This window comes from Camellia sinensis, unplaced genomic scaffold (genome assembly GCF_055761805.1).
Source record: "Camellia sinensis isolate YWXY unplaced genomic scaffold, ASM5576180v1 Unanchor3, whole genome shotgun sequence".
Classification (NCBI taxonomy): Eukaryota; Viridiplantae; Streptophyta; class Magnoliopsida; order Ericales; family Theaceae; genus Camellia; species Camellia sinensis.
Window position 1 is genome coordinate 11,248,642 of NW_028129178.1, and position 14,870 is coordinate 11,263,511.

The window sequence follows — 14,870 nt, forward strand, 5'->3', positions numbered from 1 at the left end:
CATTTCATTAAGGTTGAAAGTTGTAATTTTTTTTTTCGTTTTTTTTATTTTGTTTAATTTTTTGTTAATACGTGTTACAATATGGTTGGTTTATAAATTAATTTTATATTCTGAAAATAAAATTTCAAATTTGGATTTTTACTTAAATTATGTTACTATAATTGGAATGAGATCAATATTCATTCCTTAAATTTTGAATCCTTTATTAAATTATAAAATAAAATTTCAAATGTGAACTCTTCTTCAAATTATATTACTACGATTAGAATGAGTTCAATATTTACACGTGTCATAATATTATTGGTCTAAATATAATTTGTGTTAAATACATGTGTTCAAATTATTAAATTTCCTCCTTACCTTTTTTTTTATTCAAATACTTTTATTTTGTAAGAAATTTGTTTTTATTCTATTTAATATTTTGTTGTAATTTTAAATTAAAAAGAATTTCTAAAAAATCATATTTAAATTATGTATGCCATTATAAAAAATAAATTTTTTTAACTTCAACTTAGTGGTAGTTTGGGAAGTGTCAAATAAGCATACTTTTTTACTTTTTATAAAAATATGTATAGAAAAGTAGAGATATAATGTGACCCAAAAAGATAATTAAGTATATATTTTTTTTACTTTTTACGAAATGCTGTGTAGAAAAGTAGAGATGTGATGTGACCAAAAAAAAGATAAAAAGATTATAAAAAAAAATGAACTAATATGACACTTCTCAAACAATCTTTTATTCGATGATCCCTTTCTATAAGGTATATTTTCAATAAAAATTCTATTGGAAATCTCAAGTATATTGCTTTTTCTTTTATTCGTTAATATTAAATTTTTAATTAATCTAATTTATTATTTTAAAAAATAAATTAGCAAATAATTCATATATTTATATATATAATTTCGTTTTGGTTGCTCAAGTTATTTGGTGGTTCTGCCCAAATCCACTCAAATTTAATTTGAATTTATGAATTTCTGTATAGGTTCTCACTTAATTAAAAACTATGTTATTCAATCTTTAAAAAATTTTAAGCTCGACTCAAGGTGCTTGGGTTGGGTTGAGCTCACCTAAGTTTGCAATTCTAGCAAGGGGGGGTTTAAAGTTACATAAATAAATTGTGAAAAAATTGTGAGACTTGAATTTTAATTTCAATCTTTTTTGTTTTCATAATTTGCATAAAAAATTTAACTGTGATAAAATTTTGCATCCTTTATTAAATTATACAATAAAATTTTAAATTTAAATTCTTCTTCAAAATATATTACTACAATTAGAATGAGATCAATATTCACACGTGTCATAATAATGTATCATAATATTATTGGTCTAAATATAAGTTGTTTTAAATACACGTGTTCAAATTATTAATCGCTATTAAATTTTTTTCTTTTTTTTGGTTTTAAATTTTATAAAAAAAAATTATGTCCTTCTAAACTATAAGGACTTGAACAATAATATTTTTTAATATAATTTTTTTTTTTTTTCACAAAAGAACAAAAACATAACTTTTTTAGTACTTACCAAACATGGTGGATTTTGTTTTTTTGTTTTTTTTTAATTTCAATTGTCAATTAAAGAAATTAAAATAAAGAATAAGAATATCTTTGGCTCAAATTGTTAAAAAGTTAGTTTTGCTAAAATAAATTAGAAAGAAATGTTGATTTTTTTAGTTTGTTAAACTTTTTTATTTAAAAAAAAAGGGTTATAGGTGATAATTTATTGTTCATCTAGAATTATTTTCAGATTAAATGAAAATACCATATTTAAATTTTAAATTTCTTACCCTTTTTTATTCAAATACTTTTATTTTGTAAGAAATTTGTTTTTATTCTATTTAATATTTTATTAAATTAAAAATAATTTCAAAAAAATCATATATAAATTATTTATGCCATTATAAAAAGTAAATTTTTTTAATATCAACTTACTGGTAGTTTCGGAAGTGCTAAATAACTATACTTTTTTACTTTTACAAAAATATGTATAGAAAAATAGATATATAATGTGACTCAAAAAAAGATACTTAAGTATATTTAAATTAAGTGTATCTAAAAAAAAAAAAAAACTCCAAATCATTTTCAAAAAATGAAACCAAATAAAATTGAAAGCTGAGAAGTTGAAAGGCTAAGAAGTTGGGCCATTGTAGACCAAAAAAAACTTCCTCAAAAAACGATTGTGAGGGATCGGCTGAGAAGTTGAAAGGCTGTGATCTTCAAGACCATCAAACTTCCTCTGCTCTTCCTCTAGTGTGCTTACTGTTGCAACCCACGGCTGAGGGATCAGCTCTTTGCTGAAGCATTCTTCCACAATCTGACTGGAAGAGGCTCTCACGGTACCCTTTCATTCTGCTTGTTCATTGTTCATTGTTCATTGTAGAGTTTTTTGGTTTATCAACATGTACAATGAATCTGCAATTTTGTTTTTTCATTCTGCTTGATATCTATTTCATTCTGCTTGTAGAGTTTGTATATTCATTGTTCACCATTCAGCCGATTTTTTTCCCAGTTTTGGGCTGAATCGATTTATTGGGTTTTGTAATTATGTGAACCGAACAGACCGAGATACAGATATAAACCGCACCAAACTGGTCTAGACGGTTTGGTGCGATTCAGTGCGATTGTTACGGTTTTGGGATTTAGAAAAGATTTGACAAATATATACAATGATTTGGAAAAGATTATATATATAAAATACAGTATGAGAGAATGCACCATGAAAAATCAAATAGCAAAGAGGAAGAAAGAAGATAAAGGAAGCAAAAATATGAATCGTAGAAGCATGGAGCGAATGGCGATGCAGATTCAAGTCGACGAGTTTTTGATTCGGCAACAAATGGTGGTGCAGTCATGGAGTAAAAATATGGAAGAGGGAAGTGGGATTGAGAGAAACCCAATTGCTGAATCAGTGAGAGAGAGAGAGAGAGAGAGAGAGAGAGAGAGAGAGAGAAAGAGAAGAAGATGAATCAGTGGAGAGAGATGATAGAGATTGCTTGTTTACCTAGGAAAGAATATATAATATGTGATGCTCTGTTTTGTTCATTGTAGAGATGAATCAGCGGTTTGGTTTGTTTTGTTTATAATATGTGATGCTCTGTTTTGTTTTAAGTTATTCTCTCATAATTTTATATATATATATATATATTATTGGCATAGAATATATAATTTTTTATATATATTTTAAATGCACATATGCTCAATATATATATTTTTATATATATTATTTAAAGAGATTTAATCATGAACATATGCTCAAATTAAGAAAGTGCTCATAGTGCTGGACAGCAAGCAACTCAGTTGGAACCATGAAAGCTGCGTACAAATAAACAAAGTAATCTAACAATCACTTTTAATTCTGTAAGATTACGTATGGAGCAAATGTTGAGACTAAACACCATGCTGAGAAATCAATTATCAAACAAACAAATTAGACTCTGAAATCTCATAATTGAAGTCAATCACTACTATCCAATATCAATAATGAAAACTTTACATGGCCTACCTGATAATCTGCACCAATAACCTCCATACATGCCAAAAAAGCTACCACAGTCTTCCCACAACCAACATCTCCCTGAGAAAAAAACGATTGAGATAATCAAAACAAAGAGATTCCCTTAAAAGAAGATGTCACTGAAGGCTAAAAGGAAGACAAATAATAAATTGTTTTTGGGTAAGTGACAAAATAAATCTTACATCTCTTTCTAACCAAATCCCCCTATGTCTTATCCATCAAATAAAGAATATATGATATGGTAGAGACATATAAGGTCGAAGTAGTTGCAAGGATTTTACCCAAACCGACGGTGTAACAATGTTGTATAGTTGACTTCTCTCTATGAATGAGTTCGTGTGCAAGTGTGTGTGGGGTAGGGTGACAAATGGGTGGGTGTGGGTGCCTAGTTATGTGAATGTGTCTATGCTAAATGGGGTAAAGAAATTAGGATGAATATAAGTTCACTGTCTTAGATTACCAATTCTCTCAAAATTTTAAGTTCTTAGGAAATGTCCAATATATATCAAGCTATCTAACACCCTCCCTCTCTCACATAGACAAGCAAGGAGGATATATAATCTCAACTAAGGAGCACAAACACACAAAACACAGTGCACAATAAACAACACAGCTAGGGAACAAATACATACTAGGTGACTTCAACCCAAAATAAAAGTAAAAATTCATAGACAAAATCCAAAAATAGCAACTTAAAAGTCTCACAACATCTATTGAAGTTCAAATTTTAATTTGAAAACAACAATAATTGATTAGATATGAGATACAAATTAAAGAACAACAGTATGTTAAGGGAAAAAAATATAAATCCAATACCTGCAAAAGTCGATTCATGGGAACTGGCCGCTTGAGATCCCAAATAATCTCTGAAACAGCAGTTAACTGACTTGAAGTAAGAGAGTAAGGAAGAGCCTTCAAAAAATTCTTTGTAAGACTAGACCATTCCTCCATAAATACAGAATTCAATACAGGCTTCCTATACTTATCCAACAATACATCTTTCTCTATCTGTGTACCAAGACCTTCAAGCATTTGAAACAAACGGCCTAACTGACAAAAGAGGATAATAGCGATAGTCAGGGGTTGCATGCAATCAATGCACAAAAAAGGCAAGATGGACGAGCACCAGCATCAACAAAGTGACGACGAGATATTTTTTTGATAAATAATAAATTTTATAGAGAAAGCATAAAGATGATGCAACTAAAACAAAACAACCAATAGAAGGAAACAAAACTCGCCTAACCAATTATATCATCCAAAAAATCTAAGAAAGAAAAAAGATCCGGATCAACTTTACACTCCAACCCCAAACCTAAACATGCCCCACCATACTTTACCCATCCTCACCCCAAATAGGTTGTATAACAAACAAATGCAACATCATAACAGATTTGAGAGGAGGAGGATGTTGCAAAACTAACTTATATGTCGTATCAAATATAGAGATGGCCATGGGACAAAAACAGGGGGAAATGAAAAATCTAATCTCAACTTCTGTTTGAACATTGGGCCTAGGAGTGGTGATCTTTATCTTCTCTGATCCATTTTTGTCAAATTATGAACATATGCTCAAATTAAGAAAATGCACATATGCACATATGCTCAATATAACAAAAAATGACAAAAATAACAAAAATCACTTACTTAAGGAAGACAAAATTTGAGAACAACCAACCAACCTTAAACACACAACATTACCAAACAGGTCATGAATTAAGTAGTGACTTGAAAGCAATTTCCGTGTTCGTATTAATGCTAATAGTCCTAAAAATTTAAGCTTTTAGCACAACAAATAAGGATATATAAAATTTCATAAAGCCACAATCCAAAACAACCAAACTGTTACATTCCACAAACCAACTTGGTAAAAGCACTTAAACATCAAACAGTAAATTAATTGAACCAAATTGAGCATAGTGGGAGTAGAGCACTAACAAAGGACAAAGTAGCTAGCTAATGACTACATAATAAAAAATGATGAAAAAATATAGAGAAAAATTAGAAAATTACCATGGAAGACGACAAAAGGTAGAGAACATGTGGTTGTTAGTGTACAAGTCAAAGTGAAGATAAATAATTCCATGGCTTGGTTTGAACTTAGAGTTACTAAAGAACATATCCAGTGTGATGCTGTTACATGATAAGTTAAGTAGTGTGTACAAAGATCTCTCCTAAAAACTTAATGGATGGATAGAGGAAAGAATTAGTAACTCTAAGTTCACCTTCTCTTTAAAACGAAGGCAATAAAAATAAGAAAATAGAAGAAATGAAAGGAAGAACAAATAATATTGTGCCCGATTATCTTCTTTTCCAATTATATCGTTATTAGAGAAATCTGAAGCCACAGTTACACACCATAATCAATATTGCCTCTATAAACAGTCCAATCAACTAAGATTCTTTTTATTTCTTCAAAAATAACTGGTTTCCTAAATGAGCAAATTTTCTTTTATTCCTTTTAATGTACTAATGTTGTAAACTTGTCAGAAACCATTTTTTTTTTCTACTCTATCCTTTCCCATAATACTCCCATCTATTCATACTGATTAAAATCACATGCTGCTCAAGAATCCCTGTATCTACTCCAAATTTGAAGGTTGTTTCATTCTTGACTAACCATGCAATTATGTGAAGGTTACTACTAGTTCACATATATAGATAATTGTAAACATAATCCGTGCATAGCACGGGTGATATGCTAGTTGATCAGTAATGGGAAATGAAACTCTCTAAATTTGTGGCAAATTTTTATCAAGGTATTTTGTAGATTTAGAGAGAACTAGTCATGAGTCAAGTGAAAGCTAATTTGATATACTTTGATCAAGGTATTTGGACAGCAGTAGCTGCTCTCAGTGGTCTGGTACATAATCTGTTAGGATGTCTGGTTCATAATCTGTTCTATTTTGGCCAAATTCAAACAATTTGAAAATACATTAGTCTACATTGTACTTTGCAACTTTACTACTTAAATATGTTCTGTCTCAATCTATGTTATATACTTGGAGAACTAAGGAAAGATTAGAGATAGACAACGTCATATGATTTTCTTTGTATGATACACATTGTGCATTCCTAAATGGAATAGGTTAATAGTACACATGATGCGTTTTATGACATAAACAAACTAAAAAAAAACTTGATCTTTCATTTGTGATCAGACATGGACAAGAGTTGGATTGCATTGGGTAAGACACCTGATGGAAGGATGAGTCAGCCATTTATTGATGGAGTGACATCATTTATCAAATTTGTAATGGCAGTTGTTGACCAGGAAGGTAAAATTCCGTGCCCATGTTTGAACTGTGTGAACTATTATTCCCAAAATCTTCGAAATGTGCAAATTCATTTGCTTCAATATGGGATTATGCAAACGTATACTATTTGGCATGAGCACGGGGAACCACGTGTATCAAATAAGGCTCATCATGAAATGGCAATTGATGAAGATGAGGTTTTAGGTGGTATTGATGCCTTAGTGGAAGATCGAATAAGAGGAGAACCCAACGATGCACCCCAAAATGAGGAAGTACAAACGTTTGATAAACTATTGAATGATGCCAAACATGAGGTGTACTTAGGTTGCACAAACTACACTCTGTTGAAGTTTGTCATCGAGCTGCTTAATATGAAGGTAACAAACCACTGGAGCAATAAGTCGGTTAACACACTATTGGAGTTTTTAACAAAACTTTTACCAAAAGATAATTTGGTTCCAAAGTCATTTTATGAAGCTAAGAAAATACTTCGTGATTTGGGCTTGTCATATGAGTTAATTGATGCTTGTATAAATGATTGTGTACTATTTTGGAAGGAAAATGCAAGGTTAGATAAATGTCCAAAATGTAAGGCATCCAGATACAAGATCAATCGTGGCAGGGGTAAGAAGATTCCCTATAAGGTGTTGCGGTACTTCCCATTAACACCAAGGTTGAAAAGATTGTACATGTCAAGAAAGACTGCTGAGGACATGAGATGGCACAAGGAGAAACGTATAGATGACAGAGTATTGAGACATCCCGCTGATAGTGATGAATGGAAGGAATTTGATGTGCAACATCCTCAGTTTGCCCTGGAGCCTCGAAATGTGAGGCTAGGGTTGGCTGTTGATGGGTTTAATCCTTTCGGGAAAATAAGCAACTCGTATAGTTTATGGCCTGTAGTACTCATTCCTTATAACTTGCCACCTTGGTTGATTATGAAAGATCCCTTTCTTATGATGTCACTACTTATTCCTGGAGAATCACAACCAGGGATCGATATTGATGTCTACATGAGACCTCTGGTGGATGAGTTGAATGAGTTGTGGGAAAATGGTGCATTATCTTACGATGCCGTAACTGGTGAGTCTTTCCAGATGCGTGCAGCTTTGATGTGGAGAACAAAGGGTCATTATTCTTGCTACACTTGCAATAATGAACCATATTTTCAATCCTTGAAAGGTAAGACTGCATACACTAACCATCGATGCTACTTGCCTCAAAACCACCCCGAAAGGCGAAAGAGTAAGGCTTACAATGGTAAGCATGAGAAGCGAAAGAGATCTTTAAAGTTACCAGTGGAAAAGATATTAGAGCAATTGGATAGAGTGACAGGTGTCACATATGGGAAGCATCCAAGAAATAAGAAAAGACTCCGTCAGGCACCAAATTGGACAAAGGTAAGCATCTTGTATGAGTTACCATACTGGAAGAAACGGAAGCTTCGACACAACATTGATGTTATGCACGTCGAGAAGAATTTTAGTGAAAGTACCTTTGGAACTATGTTAGGCATTGATGGAAAGAACAAAGACATCGACAAAGCACGGATGGACTTGGAAGATATGGGTATAAGGAAAGAGTTGTGGTTAACACGTCGTCCTGATGGAACTTATGTCAAACCTAGGGCAATCTTTTCATTGACCCCTGATGAGAGGGAGGGTTTCTTTGAATTCTTGAAATTAGTGAAGTATCCGGATGGCTATGCTGCAAACATATCAAGATCAGTGAATGCGAGAAATGGTAAATTAACAGGCTTGAAAAGTCATGACTGCCATGTACTCATACAACGGATTCTTCCAATTGGGATGCGTGGTTACGTAGACAAAGAGATTAGTAAAACACTATTTGAGTTAGGTAGCTTTTTCCAGGATTTGTGCTCAAGGACACTGCGCCGTAATGAACTTGAGAAATTAGAGGAACGTATAGTACACATATTATGCAAGCTTGAAAAGATTCCTCCAGCCTTCTTTGATGTGATGGTTCACTTGGTCGTTCACTTGCCGCGTGAGGCTATTCTTGGAGGACCGGTGCAATATCGATGGATGTACCGGATTGAAAGGTAATTGTTAAATTGAAAGATTCGTAATTATATGTTGCATGTGTAACCTTGCTCTTAACTAATTCTCTTTTCAAGGTTTCTCGAAGCTTTAAAAAAGTTTGTTACAAACCAAGCTCGACCAGAAGGTTCAATCGCAGAGGCTTACATTGTCAAAGAGTGCATTACTTTTTGTTCAATGTATGTTGATGGGATCGAAACAGTGCATAATCGACCCGAACGAAATCAAGATCGTGGCGAACGTCACAAAGGGTTAACTGTATTCACAGAAACTGCCCGTCCTATTGGCCTAATCACAAGGGATGCTGATATGTCACAAGAATATCGTGATATGGCTCATTGGTTCTTGTTGAACAATAGCCCCGAGATAGAGAAGTATCTAGAGTATGTTTTTCATTGAAATATGTGTATTCTTAGCTTTGTTAATGTAGTTAGCAGTGCATAATAATTACATTTTTTTGAGTAGGATACACAAAAATCTATTACGGACTCCATCTGACCAAGGCATAACCCGTATACAACAACAAGAGTTTCCCAAGTGGTTCAAAGAGCAGGTAAGGCATTTTCAATTTTAAGAGATGATTAAAAATTTGTATAAGATTTGATCATTTATTAATTTATTTTTACTATCTTAATGTACGTTATATGTGAATGTAGATAAATATATTGGGAGAAGAAAAGTCACCAGAAGGAACCAATGATTTATGGTCGTTAGCAAATGGCCCAAATTTGCTAGTAAAAGAGTACTTAGGTTGCATAATCAATGGCGTACGGTTTCGTACAAGAGAAGTAGACAATCGCCGTAAGAGTTAGAATAGTGGTGTGCTTACGGAAGGGGATCATGAGGGAGTGACGCATGAATTTTATGGTCACTTGTGCAATGTTTGGGAATTGGAATACATGTGTCATAACAAAGTTATATTGTTCCAGTGTGAATGGTACAACACAGGAAACACAGGTCGAAGTAGAACATTGCGAACCGATGATTATTGCACAAGTATTGATGTCACAAGTCGGTGGTATCAACACGACCCTTTCGTCTTGCCTAGCCAGGCTAAGCAAGTCTTTTACCTAAATGATACCAAATGGGGACAACCTTGGCAAGTCGTTCAACGAGTGCAACATAGGGGTGTCTTTGATATACCAGAGGTAGGTGATGGAGAATCATTACATGAACCAGAAGAAAATGATGTGTTCCAACAAGAAAATATTACCGATGTTGTTCCAATTGACATCGGCCCTAATGTTCAATGTTATAAAGATGGTGTTGAAGCAGAAGTTATTACAAGGGTTAGGTCATCTGATGAAACAATGATACAGAATAGAGCTGACAAACAAAATGAAGAGTGTGACGAACCTGATGTGGATTACGATATGGATCTTGACGTAGACTAGGATTTGTAGTTATTTTGCACTTTCTATATGAACATTGTTCTTAATTAATGTAGTTGAATTTCAGTTGTGGGGTTCATCCACTGTTATGTAGGTTTATCATTGATTGGTCATATTGTGTGTCTGATGGCTTTGTAATTAATTTGTTCTATGATAAGTAAATGGTAAAAACAAAAATCATCCATATCACTCTAGCCATATTTCAATGATTTAGAGCCTATATGACATATCCACTTGTTGAGATTGTTGTTGCTTTATGCTTTATGTATAGAAATATATAATTATATTTTCTTTACATCTAATGTTCAATTATGCGTATCCACCAAAAAAATGTTCAATTATGCTTTATAGTTGGGCAAAATGGACGCTACAAAAAAGCAATTGACCAAACCAAGTACCGCAACTAAGAAGGTAACGAACTATGAGAAACAAAGAATGAAGAATATTAATAAAAACCGTGAGAGAATGAATGCTTTAGGAGTGAAGAATATAACAACTTGTTTGAAGGCTACGGTTCAACATAAGAAATTGAGGAAGGAAAAACGAATACCAATTGAGGAAAATGACGATGATTATCGACCGTCAGAGGCTGAAGATGGCAGTGACACTGAAACCTATGATTCGTTTGAGCATGAGGTACTATACATTTATGCATTGTGAAATATATTCTTTCTTGTTACTTTCAATTCATACACACATAGACATGTATATCTTTGTACATATATTCATATTTTATTATGTTATTCAGCTGTTAGAGATACCATCGAGAGCCCGTTCACAATCTCATCATGAGGCATTGACCCACGCATTAGAAGAGGGGGATACCTCTTCACGTCCTGAGGTGACTAGCAATCCGCCACCACTTCTCAATGTGGAGCCTCAACTTGAGGTGACTGCTGGTAATACTATTGGTAAGACACACTCTTTATTTACATTGATTTGAGATCTTAATTAAATTTGTTCACATACTATTTCAATATTATGGCTTCACAATATCAGCTGCTAAGCGTGCTCGTGGCCCGACTCGAGGCAAAGAGGTTCAAGGCCTTGTTGATAAAGATGGAAAGCTTAGCGTGCCTATCCCTCCAGAATTTCGTGCACCGGTAGGGGACTATGCCTCAAAACTAGCCTCAAAGATTGGTGTAGAAGTGCGAACTCGTTTACCAAATCCAAGTGTTCGTAGGTGGAAGTATGTTGATGCCTCCGTTAAGGAGGCGATGTTTCAACGCTTGAATGTAAGTTCGTTGTCTACTTATAGGAGATTTTACTCATTTTTATAATAGGTTAGAAATCTTAATTATTTTATTGTAATTATTTTATTTTTTATAAGAATTATCTATGACTTATCTATTTTTTGCAGGATCAATTTGATTTACAAGGAGACCCTGTTGATATAGAGAAGGCAATGAACACAAAATTTGGTCGGAGATTGAGTAACCATACCTATAGGCTGCACAAACAATTCATGGAGCTGAAGGAGGCTAAAGGGGAGGAGTATGCAAGAAACCACCCACCAAAGAATGTCGATCCTACCAAGTGGATAGATCTTATTGATAAAAAGTGGAACACTAAAGAATTTCTGGTAACATTTTCATCTTTTTTATTATATTAGCGAAGAAAGAATTTGATTAGAATAGGGAGAGATTCTAAAACAACTAGAAAGAACACAATCAATTTGCTGTGAAATTCCATATGTATTCGTTTCCCTTTATCTTCTAGGCATGTAAGTGGAACATAATAAAAACCAAATAAGTGGAAAAATGAGAAAGGGAAACTATTAAACATGGATTGGAAGGCTCGCATAATAAGAGATTAATTTATGGTTCGTTAAAGTGCATCTTTCACATCATAGAATAAAGAACTAAGATTTCAGTTTCTATGATTGTATTAATTTTCTGTTTGTTCTTGGGTTTGGTCTGAAGTTTCATGATAATGGTAAGCAACTAGCTAAGTAACTAATATAGGGTATTGAGACAGAACTTTAGATTTGACAAAGTTGCGGAAGAAAGAAAGGGTTATGAGTTTGGTATTAGTAATTGTTCCATATCTTGTGAAATGTAAATGGATTTTTTCACAATCTATCTTGCCCATACTTATATGCCCCCTATTTGTGAACGGTGTAAATTACTCGTTTTTCTTTTTTTGCCCAGAAAAACCATCTTATGATGAAATCTCAACAAGTCCTCTAATCTATTTTTCACAGAATTGAATGAAACTAGTGAATAATTTGAAATATCTTTTAAGTTGAAATGATATATAGGAAAATGATAGAGAGGAACAATGCAATTTCTTTATTATCAACCATTAAATTTGTTTTACTAGTGATACATTTCATTGTTATATTGATTCATTATTCCTTACAGGAACAATCAAAAGCCAACATATTTGTCTTACTAATGATACATTTCATTGTTATATTGGTCATTCTTCCTTATAGGAACAATCAAAGGCCAACATCGCGAACAGAGAAAGGATGTATACAAAACATAGGTGTGGTTCTAGGTCAATCCCTGTTAGAGTAGAAAAACTGGTACGTATCCTTACACTTTCAGAATTATATTAGATTCTTAGTTTTATTTATTGAATATTTGGTCTATCGAATTAGGCACGGGAAAAGAAGATGCTACCTGATCTAGCAGAGTTGTACAAGGAAACGCACTATAATGAGAAAACACATGAGTGGATCTCATCTCAAGCTCAGTGTAATTATGTGAGTATATATTGCAATTTTTATTAACAAAATTTTAGAATACTATTTGTTATAATCTTGTTTAATTTTCTAATAATTATTTAATTTTTTTATATTTGATAGGAAAATATGATACAGACACAGGCTGATCACCTCCCACAACCGGGATCAACCCCTTTGACTGCAGAAGAGCTATCAATCAAAGTCCTAAAGCCAAGGTCTGGCTATGTGAAGGGACTTGGCATGAGACCTTCATCCTCTATTAGGAGAGCCACTACCATATATGATGAAACAAATGATTATATGAAGCGTCTTGAGATGCAAATAGAGGCACAAAAGGAACAAATACAAATACAGAACAATAAAATAGAAGATCTTGAAGAGGGTAAGAAGAAGCAAAGGGAGATAATGGCTGATGTTGTCAACTTTTTGAGGACCAAAGGATTCACTGGACACTTTGGAAGTGGAGGGGACTCATCCACAAGTGGACATACTTCTTGGTAAAGTATATTAACTTTAATATAACAAATTTTATAAAAGAATACATGTTTGAAGAATTAGGAAGTAATGGAAACATGCATATGACATCCAATTTGTACAGGTGCACATGATGTATAAATTGTGAATTAGTCTAAAAAATATATTTTTTTCTCTATACTTAAAGCTTTAAAAAAGGCTGTCGAAATGCTAAATTATCACACAATTATAGATTTGTACAAGAACCAATAGAAACACCTTAGGAGAAACCAATATAAGTTGTATGAACTTACGACACATTAATGGGATGCACCATTTGTGAATTAGCCTTAAAATTAATTTTTTGTTCTCATAATCTAAAAAAAAGTCTGTTACAGGGATAAATTGTATAATTGATCTAATTGTAAATTGATGAGTTACTAATGTTTTTAGTCTTTTGTATAATTGATTAATTACTAAAACTTTTAATTTATTTTTTTGCAGATTGGATTGGGGTGGCATTTTTGACATGCAACAATGATGTAATTTGTTTGAATGTTCATTTTTGTTTGATAAGGATACACATACTTTTTGGAGTTACACTAGTTATTGTTGGATTTTTGATGGAATTGAAAGAAGTTATAATTTTTGGATATTTTGTGGATATTTCACTATTTTATTATATCAGGATGAAATTATTTGTAATGATGAATGGATATTTTCATTTTGTTAATTCGTAAATGTGTTGATAACAGGTTAGGTTAAGTTGTGATGGAATTGTTATATTCAACAGGTTTCAACATGAACAGGGTCATATTTGTTGAACTAAAATTTAGATTTTAATAAAATAGGTATATAATGTGGAAAAAAATATTATGAAATTATTGACAAAGTTTTCCATCCCTAAAGAAGGTTTTTTTTGTCTCTTATTTGGCTTAGGTGGATGATTAATTTTGTTATAAATTCTTTATTTCGTCGCTAAATGAATTTGTCATGACAAAAAATATTGTCACATTTTGTCACTATTACCCTTAATGTGTGACGAATTTTTTTTGACATTATTTCATCATTTTTAATGATGAATTTGTTTTTATCTCTATTGGTAGCTTCTTTGACAAAAAATTTTCGGCTTCGTTTATATTAAACGTGACAAAATTATTTTGTCTCCATTTCTTATATTTATGACAAAATACTTTTGTCTCTAATTTCTCCTTTAATGACAAAATATTTTGTCGCTAATTACTTATAAGTATGTTCCCAACAGAGTGTATTGGAGACAAAAAAAAATTTGTTTTTGTCATTTTTAATGATTTTGTTTTTGTCACAAATTTATCATTTTTAATGATGAATTTGTTTTTGTCTCTATTGGTAGCTTCTTTGACAAATTTTTTTTGTCTTCGTTTATATTAAACGTGACAAAATTATTTCGTCTCTATTTCTTATATTTATGACAAAATACTTTTGTCTCTAATTTCTTCTTTAATGACAAAATATTTTGTCGCT

General features: G+C 32.4%; 2 protein-coding genes across 2 annotated transcripts; both read left to right on the top strand.

Annotated features, from left to right (window-relative positions):
• Positions 1-6,674: 6,674 nt before the first annotated feature.
• LOC114278988 (uncharacterized) lies at positions 6,675-10,225 on the top strand. The gene is made up of 5 exons (XM_082912329.1): positions 6,675-8,833; positions 8,909-9,214; positions 9,297-9,384; positions 9,488-9,565; positions 9,761-10,225. The coding sequence occupies exons 1-5, from the start codon at positions 6,675-6,677 to the stop codon at positions 10,223-10,225; spliced, it is 3,096 nt and encodes a 1,031-aa protein (XP_082768455.1).
• Positions 10,226-10,228: 3 nt separating this feature from the next.
• LOC114305217 (uncharacterized) lies at positions 10,229-12,785 on the top strand. The gene is made up of 5 exons (XM_082912330.1): positions 10,229-10,858; positions 10,971-11,133; positions 11,222-11,457; positions 11,583-11,804; positions 12,660-12,785. Exons 1-5 carry the CDS (start codon positions 10,583-10,585, stop codon positions 12,783-12,785), a joined length of 1,023 nt encoding a protein of 340 aa, XP_082768456.1. The 5' UTR covers positions 10,229-10,582.
• The last annotated feature ends 2,085 nt before the right edge of the window (positions 12,786-14,870 follow it).